This window comes from Myotis myotis, unplaced genomic scaffold (genome assembly GCF_014108235.1).
Source record: "Myotis myotis isolate mMyoMyo1 unplaced genomic scaffold, mMyoMyo1.p scaffold_m19_p_6, whole genome shotgun sequence".
NCBI classification, from domain to species: domain Eukaryota; kingdom Metazoa; phylum Chordata; class Mammalia; order Chiroptera; family Vespertilionidae; genus Myotis; species Myotis myotis.
Genome location: NW_023416368.1, coordinates 3,342,509 through 3,355,321, shown reverse-complemented (window position 1 = coordinate 3,355,321; position 12,813 = coordinate 3,342,509). Strand labels below are relative to the sequence as shown.

The 12,813-nt window shown below is 56.3% G+C and overlaps 1 protein-coding gene across 4 annotated transcripts in view; it reads left to right on the top strand.

Moving 5' to 3' along the window:
* The first annotated feature begins 2,774 nt into the window (after positions 1-2,774).
* TECPR1 (tectonin beta-propeller repeat containing 1) overlaps positions 2,775-12,813 on the top strand; it is a 28,787-nt gene continuing 18,748 nt past the window's right edge. For 2 of the 4 annotated variants that reach the window (XM_036313765.1, XM_036313764.1), the window contains exons 1-5: positions 2,775-3,100; positions 7,815-8,050; positions 8,492-8,674; positions 8,977-9,099; positions 10,954-11,079. In XM_036313765.1, the coding sequence (XP_036169658.1) occupies positions 3,007-3,100; positions 7,815-8,050; positions 8,492-8,674; positions 8,977-9,099; positions 10,954-11,079 (762 nt within the window). In that variant the 5' untranslated portion in view covers positions 2,775-3,006. Of the gene's footprint in view, positions 3,101-7,613; positions 8,051-8,491; positions 8,675-8,976; positions 9,100-10,953; positions 11,080-12,813 lie in introns of those variants that run through there. The other 2 variants (XM_036313766.1, XM_036313767.1) reach the window with 2 other exon arrangements.

Here is a 12,813-nt window from a genome sequence, read left to right as displayed (position 1 = left end):
ACCTCCTCCCCCACCTCCACGAGTTAAACAGAGGCAGTTAGGTCGTTCCTCGGCTCTTTCTGATGGTGTAATCTTTGTTAACCACTGTCCATTTTTAACTTCTTCTGTAGAAACTATTATTCCTTAGGAGTAAACTCTTCATCACAAGTGATTCATGGTATCTTTACTTTGATTTTGTTTACAGTCATCCTTCCCTTTGCAAAGCCAATGAGCCAACGTCCAGTGTTGAGTCTAGTGCTCCTCACCCTTGGCTACCCCCTCTCACCACTCAGTCAGGCGTGCCCCGCTCCCAGGGTGGCCCACACTGTGTCCATAGCTCCTTCCTTACACTCTGCTAATTAATTTCAACACTTGTTTTTCCTTGTGATACGTAAGGTGGTAGGTAGATGAAGCAGCTAAAAATGTGATCTTTCCCTCCCTCCCCTCTATCTTTGGCAAAGGAAAACTTGCAGAAACTGTAGAAAAGTGCAACTAGAAGTTCATGTGCATGTCCTAATTCACATATCTAAATACAGGCAACAATGCCTTGAAGAGAAGTGGTGTTTTTGTTTCTAAAAGAAAAAATCCCTAACACCTAAATCACAGACAAACAAGGGGCTAAGCCTGGAAGTCAATGATAGTCACTAAGAAACTCAGCTGTCTGCCCTCCCCCTGGTTATACAAAGTCATGCAAATATGGCCAAGGCAAGTGTGCATTCCACAAATGTTTATGGAGTGCTTGCCATGTGCTGGGCTCTATGCTAGCACTATTGGGAGTTCACACTGGCCAAGAGACCTTTTCACCTGGAGCAGAAAAGGTTCAATGGGGGAGAGAGATAGAGGGAAGGGGAGACTGAAACCCATTGGGGTTTATGTGCGTTGTGTGTATAAAGGTGGTTATTGGGGGGCGAAGGAGGATAAACTGATGTCAACAGCAAAGTACAAGGGTCAGGAGTAGATAAAAGAGAGCCCAGGTTAATCTGCTGAACATAAACTATGCCCCAGGAAGCAAAGTGACACTTGCACTCAGACCTTTAGTTACGCCCTGACGTTTCTGTACCAGGAGGCACGTGAGTCTCTGGATGGATCTGGTGGACCAGAACCCTCTCACACAGGACCTGCCTTCCACTGCTCTGTGCATGGCTCTGCACTACACCACGTACCGGCCACCTGCTGACAAAAGCTCGAGGCATTTCTACTGGCAGTAAACTCAGACAGTAGAGGAAACATGCTATATATTTGGACTCCAGAAATATAACTTGTCAAACAAACCAATTGTACATAACATGTCTTTTGCTGTGTTTTACAATCATTTACACACATGAAGCTTCAGAGGGATGTTTTCTATCCGAAAGCCCACAGCTGTCTTCCCAGCACAGAAACAGAGTTCCGCTGACTGCCGCCACCACCGCCGCAGTGGATCTGCCCTGGCAATTTGGACCCTCATTGTGCCCCAGCCTCAGCTGCCATGAGCTCCCCACAGCTCCCTGGTGCGCAGGGCACTGAGGATGGATGCCACCCGGCCTAGCCCGTGGGTGTGAACGCTGGGCCCAGACCCGGCTCTTCGGTATGTTTCTCCATCCCACACCAGAACCCATCCATCTACAAGGGCCAGAATCAGAATTAGCAAAGAAGTGCTACTAACTTCTCCCCCGGAAGAAAAGCTTAAGGAAACTTTACAGACACTTCAGATGCTAGGAGAAGAGACGTAAGCCTAGGTACTACGGCCACTCTAATGACAGGTCAGAGTGTGAAGCAAACAAACCTTCTAGAATAGATAACATTCTTAAGACCTTGAGAAGGATTTCTACAAAAAAAAAAAAAAAAAAAGGTAAAAAAGCACCAACCTTAAAGGAAAGATACAATTCAACGACTTTAAAATCACGATCTTCTCTTTATCAGGACACCTTTTCATTAAGAGGGTAAAAAGGCGAGCCACAGAGTGGGAGGAGATCATGTGCAACACCCATGCCACAAGGAAGGAGCGGGAACCAGGAGGCAGAACGGGCTGCCAACCAGGAAGAAACACACCAACATCTAAACTGTGTGTGTGTGGGGGGGGGGGGGGGGGACCGCCAAAAAACGTGAAGAGACACTTTAAAAAAAAGGGGAAATACAAATGGCCAACAGACTTATGGAAAAGTGACCTCAGCAGGAAGCAGGGAGACGCCAATTAAACCCAGAAGGGGATGGCCTCCAGGTGGGTGAAGTGCCAGGGGTGCGAGGACGGGGAAGACTGGCGTTTTCCGGAGAAGGTGGGAGGGACAACCCCGCGCGGCCACGCGACACCCGGAGCCCCTCTCCAAGGTCCGAGCGTCAGGGCGCCCTCCAGGGGCCGTCAGCAGCCGGACGCCGCCACGCACCTGACTCGCCCGGCTCTCCTCCCTCCTCGGCAACCGCACCCAGGCTCCCTCCCTGGCCTGCTCGCGGGCCGGGTCCAGCGGTCTGGTCCGGGGTGGGGGGTAGGGGAGCGGCCTGCGGGCCGGGACCTGAGGGGAGCCGGCCGGGAGGCAGGACGTGACCTGAGGGGAGGCGGGCAGGGACCTGAGGGGAGGCGGGTAGGGACCTGAGGGGAGGCGGGCAGGGACCTGAGGGGAGGCGGGCAGGGTCCTAAGGGGAGGCGGGCCGGGAAGGAGGACGGGACCTGAGGGGAGGCGGGCCGGGAAGGAGGACGGGTCCTGAGGGGAGGCGGGCCGGGAAGGAGGACGGGACCTGAGGGGAGGCGGGCCGGGAAGGAGGACGGGACCTGAGGGGAGGCGGGCCGGGAAGGAGGACGGGACCTGAGGGGAGGCGGGCCGGGAAGGAGGACGGGACCTGAGGGGAGGCGGGCCGGGAAGGAGGACGGGTCCTGCGGCGGCGGCGGGCGGTCTGCAGGCCGCTTCGCTCCTGGGAGCAGGAACTCGCTCCACTGGACCCTGCGGCACGGACCCCGACGCGACCCCGCCGCGACCCCGAGGCCGGCCCGTGACGCAATGCCCCTCAGCCAATGGCGCGCGCCCTTCTTCTACGTCACGGAGAAGCTGGCCAATGGGCGTGGGCCTGGCTGCCGCTTCCTACGCGCCCGCTGCCCGAGAGGCTGAGAAGCGATCGCGGCGACCCTGCCCGCCCCGCACCGGCCCAGGTGAGTGCAGCGGCCGCCCGGGCTCTGCGACGGCGCCCCAGCCTCTCCGGACAGGTCGGGGCGACGGAGCAGCGGCGCCTCCTCTCCCGGCGGCTGCGATGCCCGACGGGAAGAGGGAGGGAAGGAGGGACTGCGCCCGTGCACTTTCCTGCCCTGGGGTTCGGGCGCCGCCCCCGCCCCCGGAACGCGGCGGCCGGGTGACGCCGGCACCCCAGCCCTGGCCCTGGAGTGACGCGGGGGGAGGGTGGCCGGAGCCTGGCGGGTTTAGGGGATCGCGCCGAGAGGAGCCCGCTGTCCCTCCGGGCAGTGGCGGGAGCAAATCTGCTCGGCGTGGGATTAGCGCGGGCAGATGGTCAGGGCCCGGCGCTCCGACTGTATCACGGGTGGCGGGGCCGGGAGCCCACCTGTCGCCCCAGCGCTCGGAACGGGAACGCAACGGGGCCGACCCGCCCGCGGTGATGGGGACTCAGGGCTCCACGGGAAGGGCTCTACGACCGTGCACGCCCCGCTGTTTTCTCCTGCCTCTGTGGACCCTCACGTCGCCTTCCAGCAGCCCCCGCAATTGGCAGGCAGTCATCGACCTTATTTGCCAGGACTCTGTTTGCAAAGGGGGTGGGATTGACGGGGTGTGATAGGAATACAGACCAATAGGCAGCCTTTCACGAGGGATCCTGAAGCCGACTCGGGGAAGTGAAAGCGTCAGGCGCTTCCTTGGAATGATCCTGTTCCCCGCCCCACCTCCCTGGGGCCCCTTTGGCCTGAAGGGATCTGCTAATAAACCCGCGCAGATAGGCAGATGGCTCTGAGAATGACCGAAGGTCCCGCTGGAATTCATTGTGCCAAGTTCTTGGTGAATCGGAAGTGGCTTTCTTGAAAGATGTTCCTTCCATCCCTTCACCCCTACAAAACAAAGAAATGCCAGGACCCCAGAACCACGGGATTAAAGCTCCAACCTGAGTCCTCTGACCCAGTGACCCAGTGTCCCCGGCAGGTTACCCGATCACCTCATACCTGGGCAGTGGCCTGTAGGGAGCCGGGGCCGCACCCTGACAGAGGTGGAAGGAGGTGAGCTGACCTAGGTAGGATAGTCACCCCCTGTCATCTTTAGCTGGGAAGGGACTGGAGCCCAGCCCCCACTCCAAAGGCAGTTTGCAAACACAACCCCACCCCCATCCTTTCTCTGCATCAGGTGCCCCGAAGGTTCAATTATGTCCCTATGGAAATTACTGCTTAGTCATTTCTCTGAGGGAAAGTGTATCAAATACAAGTCAAAGTCCCCATTCATTGAGTTCAACCTGCAGGCTGAGCCTGACTTAACTGGTCACATATACAGTGAACTGTCAGCTAAGAGATATCTTTGAAGACTAGAGTTATATTAAAAATAACACCGTAGGAACCAACATTTCCCCTCCAAAAAAAAAACCTTACTTTTCTCCCCCATCAATTTATGAGGATTTTCAAGCATACAGCCAAGTTGAAAGAATTACACAGTAAGCACTCACATGCCCACCACCTAGATCAGCCGTGGGCAAACTATGGCCCACGGGCCGGATCCAGCCCGTTTGAAATGAATAAAACTAAAAAAAAAAAAAAGACCGTACCCTTTTATGTAATGATGTTTACTTTGAATTTATATTAGTTCACACAAACACTCCATCCATGCTTTTGTTCCGGCCTCCGGTCCAGTTTAAGAACCCATTGTGGCCCTCAAGTCAAAAAGTTTTCCCACCCCTGACCTAGATTCTACTGTGGATGTTTTACTATATTTGCTTTATCACACACCTGTCCACCTATTTTGACCTGGCTGCTGACCTGAAGTAATTAGTGACATTTGGCTTTCCTGGAGCAATATTTCCGTCTTAGCCCAGGGAGTTGGCAGTGTGGTGGTTGGAGGTGGTGGTAATTATCTCTAACTTCCGGTTGAAGACCCACTGTGTGCAGAGCACTGCTAGGTGCTGAGGAAATGAAGAGGCTGAAGGCTCAGGCTGACCAGAAAGGGGCTTGATTTTTTTGTTTTGTTTTTTAAGAGATAGAAGATAAATGGCAATTTGTGGTAGCAAATGCCAAGTAATAAGATGACAGCAGTAACATTCATTGCATTCTTTATGGGTACTGAGCACTATTTATTAAAAGCTCTGCAAAAATAAATAAATAAATCTATATTAATAAAAGGGTAATATGCTAATTAGACTGGGAGACTTTCTGGATGTCCTTCCGGACAAAGCCATGGTTGCAGGGCCAAGGCAGAGGCAGTTAGGGGCGATCAGGCCAGGAGGGGAGAGCAGTTGGGGCAAGCAGGCTGACAGTGTGGTGGCAAGCAGGCCGGAAGGGGGGTTAGTTGGGGGTGATCAGGCCAGCGGGGGGGGGGGGCAGTTGGGGGCAAGCAGGCTGGCAGGGGGGCAGTTGGGGGCAAGCAGGCCAGCAGGGGGAGGGAGACAGTTGGGGGCAAGCTGGCCAGCAAGGGGGGGGATGGTTGGGGGTGAGCAGGCCAGCATGCAGAGTGGTTAGGGGCGATCAGGCAGGCAGGCAGGTGAGCGGTTAGGGATCGTGAGAGGGATGTACGACTACCAGTTTAGGCCCGATCCCTATTTATTTATTTATTTATTTATTTATTTATTTATTTATTTATTTCTGCAGAGCTGCTCTGTTTGGCTGCCATGGGTCTGGCCACATGGCCCTGTGGGATGAGGCCTAAACTGGCAGTCAGACATCCCCCGAGGGGTCCCAGATTGGAGAGGGTGCAAGCCAGGCTAAGGAACACCCCCCTCTCGTGCACAAATTTTATGCACCGGGCCACTATTTTAGTAAATAAAATAAAAGCTCTGCACCTGTATTATATCATTTAATTCTCAGAACCACATAAGTAGGTCACGATTCCTTTTTGCCTTTTACAGATCATAAAACTGAGGCACAGAGGTTAGTTGACTGTTGGTGGTGCTGGAAAGAGGTGTAGCCAGGACCCAAATTCCAACAGTCTGGGTCTGAGGTGGCTCTGGGCACTCTTAGTCAGTGTAGATGCCACAGGGATAGTGGACCCTCAGGCCTGACCAGGGAGGAGCAAAGGGGTCACTGGGGGTTGCTGCAGTTCTTCCAGGGGCCCCAGCTCAGGCACCTGGACTCAGGTGCCAGTTTTCAAATGGCTCCAGAATGCTGGTATTCTGACTTCCCATATGTTTGACCTGGCGCCAGTGCCCTAGGAGACAGATGGAGGTTCTGAGAGAGCTCCCCTAGGGTGCGTGTGCTCCACTGAGCTAGTCGGACTCCCTCATGTCACCTCCTCCACTTTCTGTCCCACTATTTCCCAAGCTTGGCTCCTGTCCCTTCTGCTTCCTTTCTTCCTGTTCCTTATTCTCCTCTCACTTCCTTTCTAACTTGTCATTTCTCTTGGTGTTTGTAAGACACTTTGTTCCCAAAGAGCCTATTTGCCAATGGCAGATGCTCCTGTGTTCAGACACGGTCCATCTCATGTTGACATTGCAGTCACCAGCCTTCCATAGGGCACTCGCTCTCCTGGCATTCACAGGAGCAGCCTGGCCCTGCTCAAGGTGCCCAGACTCTGTCTCCTGGTGGCTCCAGTTTCCAAACCAGACTGGCTGTATCCTCACCACCCGGCTCTTCCCTCCGTTCTAGCCCTTGGGCAGGCTTTAATCTTGGATGTGGGAGAGCTCCTCACAGCCATTCCCTCTGCTGCCCTCATCCAGCTGCTCTGTTTGCCTGCCATGGGTCTGGCCATATGGCCCTGCTATGGAGGGAGGCTCATTCCTACCCGAATCCAGGCTCCAGGAGTTATGCCCCAGGGTCAGCAGCACAGACATTCCCCAGAGTGGGGGGCGTGGCCAGTGCAGAGTGCAGTGGTTGCCTCGCCCACCCTCTGCCAAGAAGAAAGGAGAGAAAAAGGAATAGGAAAGGAGAAAGGCAGGAGAGGGATGGGGAAGAGAGAGAAGTGGCCACCCAAGGAGGGTGAAAATAGGACTCACACACTCCTGCAGGACCACGCCAGGCTCTGGCTAGGATGCCAGGCCCAGGTGGTGACCCCCACCAAATCCCTAAAGGAAGGTCCTAATGGGACCAGCACAAGGGAGGGGACCCTCCCACCGTGGGGCAGAGGCTTCCTGGGGTGGCAGCAGGACATTGTCTGGAATTCAACTAAATCTGTGACTTTTCATTGATTCTTGTTTTAAAAAAATATGTTTTTATTGACTTCAGAGAGAGGGAGGGAGAGGAAGAGATAGAAACATCAATGATAAGAGAGAATCATTGATCCGCTGCCTCCTGCACACCCCCTGCTGGGGATTAAGCCCGCAACCCAGGCATGTGCCCTGACTGGGAATCACCATGGCCTCCTGATTCATAGGTCGCTGCTCAACCACCGAGCCACACTGGCTGGACTCATTGATTCTTTTGGCATGAAAGATCTGAAGGCAACATGACAGAATAATATTCATTTAATTTGGGGAGGGAGAGATGTGGCGGTGACATTTTTTTTCTCTGTATTCTTTTGTATGTGTGAAAGAAGTCCCCACAATTAGAGGGACAGAAAGGCAAAGAACGAAAAAGGGCCCTAGACTGGAAGCCAGACTCTGCTTCTCATTTGTGGGGTGACCACTCACCCGCTGTCTGGACCGCATTGTGCCATCTGTGGTATGAGCCTAGAGCTGGCTGTGGACACGACACTGACACTGACCCTCGCCGGTCACCTCCGGTTTTCCCGCAGCCCTTGCCACCATGCCCAGTTCGGCGCTGTGGGCAGTGGACCTCTTCGGGAGGGTGTACACACTCTCCACAGCTGGGCAGTACTGGGAGCTCTGCAAGGACACCCAGCTGGAGTTCAAGCGGGTCAGTGCGGCCACACAGGGCTGCTGGGGCATCGCCTGCGACAACCAGGTCTATGTGTACGTGTGCGCCAGTGACGTCCCCATCCGCTGCCAAGAGGAGGCCTATGAGAACCAGGTGGGGCACGCGTGTTTGGGTTGCTGAGTTGGTTGGCTGGTTGGCTGGCTGGGAAATAAAGGCCCCACTCACCAGACTTCAGACGGTTCTCATGTTCGGCTAAAGATCCAAGTTGCGTAGTGTCATGGGCCTTTGGGACCAGAACTCCTGTTGTGTCCTCACCAAGGCAGGCTGGTCAGGTTCACACAAGGGTGGGCTCCCAGCGGTTTCCAGGAGCCCAGAACGGGCCATGCCCTCCACTGCTTGCCCGTGGGGGGCACCGTGTCCTGGGGCAGGTTCTCTGCCCTTTGGGGCTGTGATGATGTGTTGGCTGATCCCTGAGTTCCGGGCAGGCCCTCTGCTCACATCCCACCATGGAGACGAGCCCGAGTACCCTGCTGGCAAGGGCCTGCCCTCCCCAGGCAGCCCAGGCCTAAAGCCCATGCCTGCCTCCACCCTCAGCGCTGGAACCCCGTGGGTGGCTTCTGCGAGAAGCTCCTGCCGAGTGACCGCTGGCCGTGGAGCGACGTGAGTGGGCTCCAGCACCGGCCGCTGGATGGGGTGGCACTGCCCTCGCCGCACTGGGAATGGGAGTCCGACTGGTACGTGGATGAGAACTTTGGAGGGGAACCCACCGAGAAAGGGGTAGGTGAACTTGGTTCCTGGCGTGGCTCCACATGGGAAGGGAATGCTTTGGGCTTAGCCCGTCCCCTCAGTGCTGGTCCCAGTGTCCTGTGGCAGCCGACCCCAGCCTTTGCCCTGCATGCATCCCACTTTCTGCACAGAATCGGTGGGTATCAGTGCTGTTCCTTTGCCCTGCATGCACCCCACTTTCTGCACAGGATCAGTGGGGATCAGTGCTGTTCCTCCTGTCTGCTCCCCTCTTCCTCAGTCCTATCACTTCCTTCCCCCAGAGCCTTACAGAGCGCCCCCACCTTGTATTTCAGGGGTGGACATATGCCATGGACTTTCCTGCCACTTACACGAGGGACAAGAAGTGGAATTCTTACGTGAGGCGGCGGAGGTGGATCCGGTACAGGAGATACAAGTCCCGCGACACCTGGGCCAAGGTCGGAGCCTGCCTGTGGCCTGGGGGTGGGGCAGGGCCCACAGCAGTCCCACTGCTGGGAGGATCACATGGACCCTCATTTCTGCCTTCCCGCCTGTGCACAAAGGGTGCCACCCCCACACTGGGACCTGGCCTTTGTCTCCTGGTAACACTGTGGCACTGTGTGTCCCTTCCTCTGGGAGATGGCCACATGAGGAGGCAGGCCAGATTGGCCTAGGACAGCACAGAACCTGTCCTGACCTTGGTCTCCGGTTGCCCTGTCCCAGAATGAGGCTCAGTCTGTGCACATCTTCCTCCCTTATTCCTGAACTAGAAGCCCGGTGCACGAAATGCATGCACGGGTAGGGTCCTTAGGCCTAGCCAGTGATCAGGGCTCATCGGGACCTTCCGGCTGCCAGCCTGGGCCTCCCTTCATTCTGCTCCGCCCCCTGGTGGTCAGCATATGTCATAGCAAGCAATAGAACTCCCAGTCGAACTCCTGTGGGGACACTTTGCATATTAGACTGTTATATATATAGACTAGAGGCCCAGTGCATGAAATTCATGCACGGGGAGCGAGGGGGGCAGTCTCTCAGCCTGGCCTGCACCCTCTCCAATCTGGGACCCCTCGGGGGATATCCGATTGTCTGTTTAAACTGGCAGTCAGACATCCCCCTTGCAATATGGGACCGCTGGCTCCTAACCACTTGCCTGCCTGCCTGCCTTCCTGCCTGATCATCTCTAACCCCTCTGCCTGCCTGATCGCCCCTAACCCCTCTGCCTGCTTGCCTGATCGCCCCCAACCCCTTTGCCTGCCTGCCTGATCGCCCCTAACCCCTCTGCCTGCATGCCTGATCACCCCTAACTGCCTCTGCCTGCTGACCTGATCGCCCCTACCTTGCCCCCCTGCCAGCCTGATCGCCCCTAACTTGGCCCCCTGCCAGCCTGATCGCCCCTACCTTGCGCCCCTGCCAGCCTGATCACCCCTAACTTTCTCCCCTGCTGGCCTGATCGCCCCTAACCACCTCTGCCACACCCGGGCCTAAGCCACAGTCTGGCCTCCCTCTGCGGGAGGCAACGTGGCCAATTGGAAAGGCGCTGCCCCCATCACCCTGCTGCTGCTGCCATTGCCGGCTGCCATGGCTGCCTGAGCCAGGGCCCTTGGGTGTGGTCTCTCCCGCACGGCACTGGCCCTAGGCCCTCACAGCTGCTGTGGCTTTGTCCGGATGGACGTCAGGAAGATGTTCCGCTCTAATTAGCATATTACCCTTTTATTAGTATGGATGAGCCACTTTGGCTCTTGTATTGTTTTTGTGACCTAGACACACCTCCCAGCTTAGGGACATGAGGCCTGGACTGGGTCCTACGTGGCCTTCGAATGAGGGGAAGGCCTCGAGCCCTCACCAGTCCTCTCTAGAGGGTCCATGCTTTCAGGTGGACCCTTTGAGCTCCCGTTGGGCTGGGAGCAGCCCAGAGAACAAGGGCTTACACCGTGGGGCCACCTTTTGTGATCGGCCCCCTCTTGGTGGGGGATGGAGTCACAGCGTGCAGGTCACTGCAAAGCACAGAGCCAAGACCCTATGTGTGCAGCTGCTTCCTTGCTGGAGCAGCAGTGACCACTCGGGGATGGCTGCCGGAGCCTGGTGGCTGGCAGAGGGAGGACAGGCAGAGAGGACCCAGGGGCAGGAACCCAGTGTTCTGATGTGCCTGCTCTGTGAAGTCAGGCAGCTGTGCGTGGAGGTGGAGCATGAAGGCAGCGTGCTGAGGGCCTGTGGCACAGACTGGTTCAGGGCAGCTGTCTACCAGGAGGGGAACAGTGCCATCTGTCGGCCCACGTGCCCACAAGGTCTCATGCCACTGCCTCCACCTGTTTCAGATCCCTTCGAAGGATGACCCCAAACAACTGCCCGACCCCTTCAACGACCTCTCTGTTGGGGGGTGGGAGATCACAGAGGAGCCCGTGGGCCACCTGTCCGTGTGGGCTGTGTCTCTGCAGGGAAAGGTAAGGCCTGTGGCCCCTGCACCTTGAGCAGGGGTGGCTGAGGGGGTGGCCACAGTCAGGAGTGGACAGGAGACAAGTCGGCCTTCGTTGTCCTCCCAGAGGTGGAGGAAGGAGGGGGGCTGCCCCTGAGACCTCCTCGCCTCCTGTCCCCACAGCAGGTGGCTTTTATCAGGGTCCCCATAATTGCCCTTTCTGTGAATCCTGCTGTCCTGTTGACCCCTGGCTTCTACTCCTCCCAGAAGCCTCTGACCTCCCACCCTACTCCTGCCCTGGCCTGTCCTCCTGTGAGCCCCCAAAGCACTGACCAGTGCCCACCCTGGGCTCAGATGCCATCAGTATAGTCTCCTCAGACAGACTCAGAGTTCCCTGCCAACTCCCTGTGGCACCTCCACACCAGTCTCTAGAAGTATTGCTGGTGGGTGGGCGAAGGGGGATGGGCAGGTGGGGAGGCATGGATGGGTGGATAGATGGGTGGGTGGAAAGATAGTTGGATGGATGGATGGGTGGGTGGGTGGGTGGGTGGAAGGATAGGTGGATGGATGGGTGGGTGGATGGATGGGTGGGTGGGTGGGTGGAAGGATAGGTGGATGGACAGATGGATGGGTGGGTGGGTGGAAGGATAGGTGGATGGATAGATGGGTGGGTGGGTGGGTGGGTGGAAGGATAGGTGGATGGATGGATGGATAGATGGGTGGGTGGGTGGAAGGATAGGTGGATGGGTGGATGTTTGGATAGGAGAGGAGACGAGACCCTTTTCTCAAGGAGTTTGTAAATTAAACAAAGGAATAAAACCAACCTGACTATAGCAGCAACATAGGTGGCCCTGAGTGGGATGACCCAACATTTACTTGTGACTATTCAATCCTCCGTTCCACAAACTGACCAAAATCCTCTGGTTGGCTTTGGGACAGTCATGGCAGGCTTTTATCAGGCTTACCTCTGGGGTCCTGTTTGGCCCTGGCTTCAGTCAACCACAGTGTTTCTGAGCCATGCTGCAGGACCTGGCCTGGGACAGAGCCCCCACCGAGGGGCCACGCCCACCTGGAAGCAAAGAGAAGGGAGAATGGGGGCTCAAGAGCACTGTTTGTGCTGCCAGCTGTAAGCCAGTGCTGCCCTGCACTAGTCCTATGGTCCGTAAAAGCTGTGACCAGGACCCTGGACTAGCTGGGCTCCAGGAGAAGCTGGGAGACGGGGGAGCCCAGACCAGCAGGTAGCAGAGGAAGGCTGTCCAGGCCTAGTTCTGCAGTGCGGGCTATAGGGCGAGGTGACAGGTTGGGAGGCCACGGTGCCCAATATGGAGACAGGTCCCAGGAGGGGGCCCCCAGCCCTCCTAGACCACACAGCCATGTGCAGCCCCCTCCAGATGAAACGTGCCAGGCAGTGCGGACAGTATGATCAGGTGGCTCAGTCTTAAATATTTGATTATGCTCACTGTCCTCAGGTTAAAGAGAAAAATAAGTGATTTTTTTTTTTTTATTGATTTCATAGAGAAGGAGGGAGAGGGATAGAGAGATAGAAACATCAATGATGAGAGAGAAACATTGATCGGCTGCCTCCTGCACACCTCCCACCAGGGACCAAGTCCGAAACCCGGGCACGTGCCCTGATCAGAATCGAACCATGACCTCCCGCTTCATGAGTCGACACTCAACCACTGACCCACACTGCCCAGGCACCTTAGATATTCCTACGAAGGGGAGTGGTCAGCTTCCCCTAGAGACAGGTGTTTTGAGA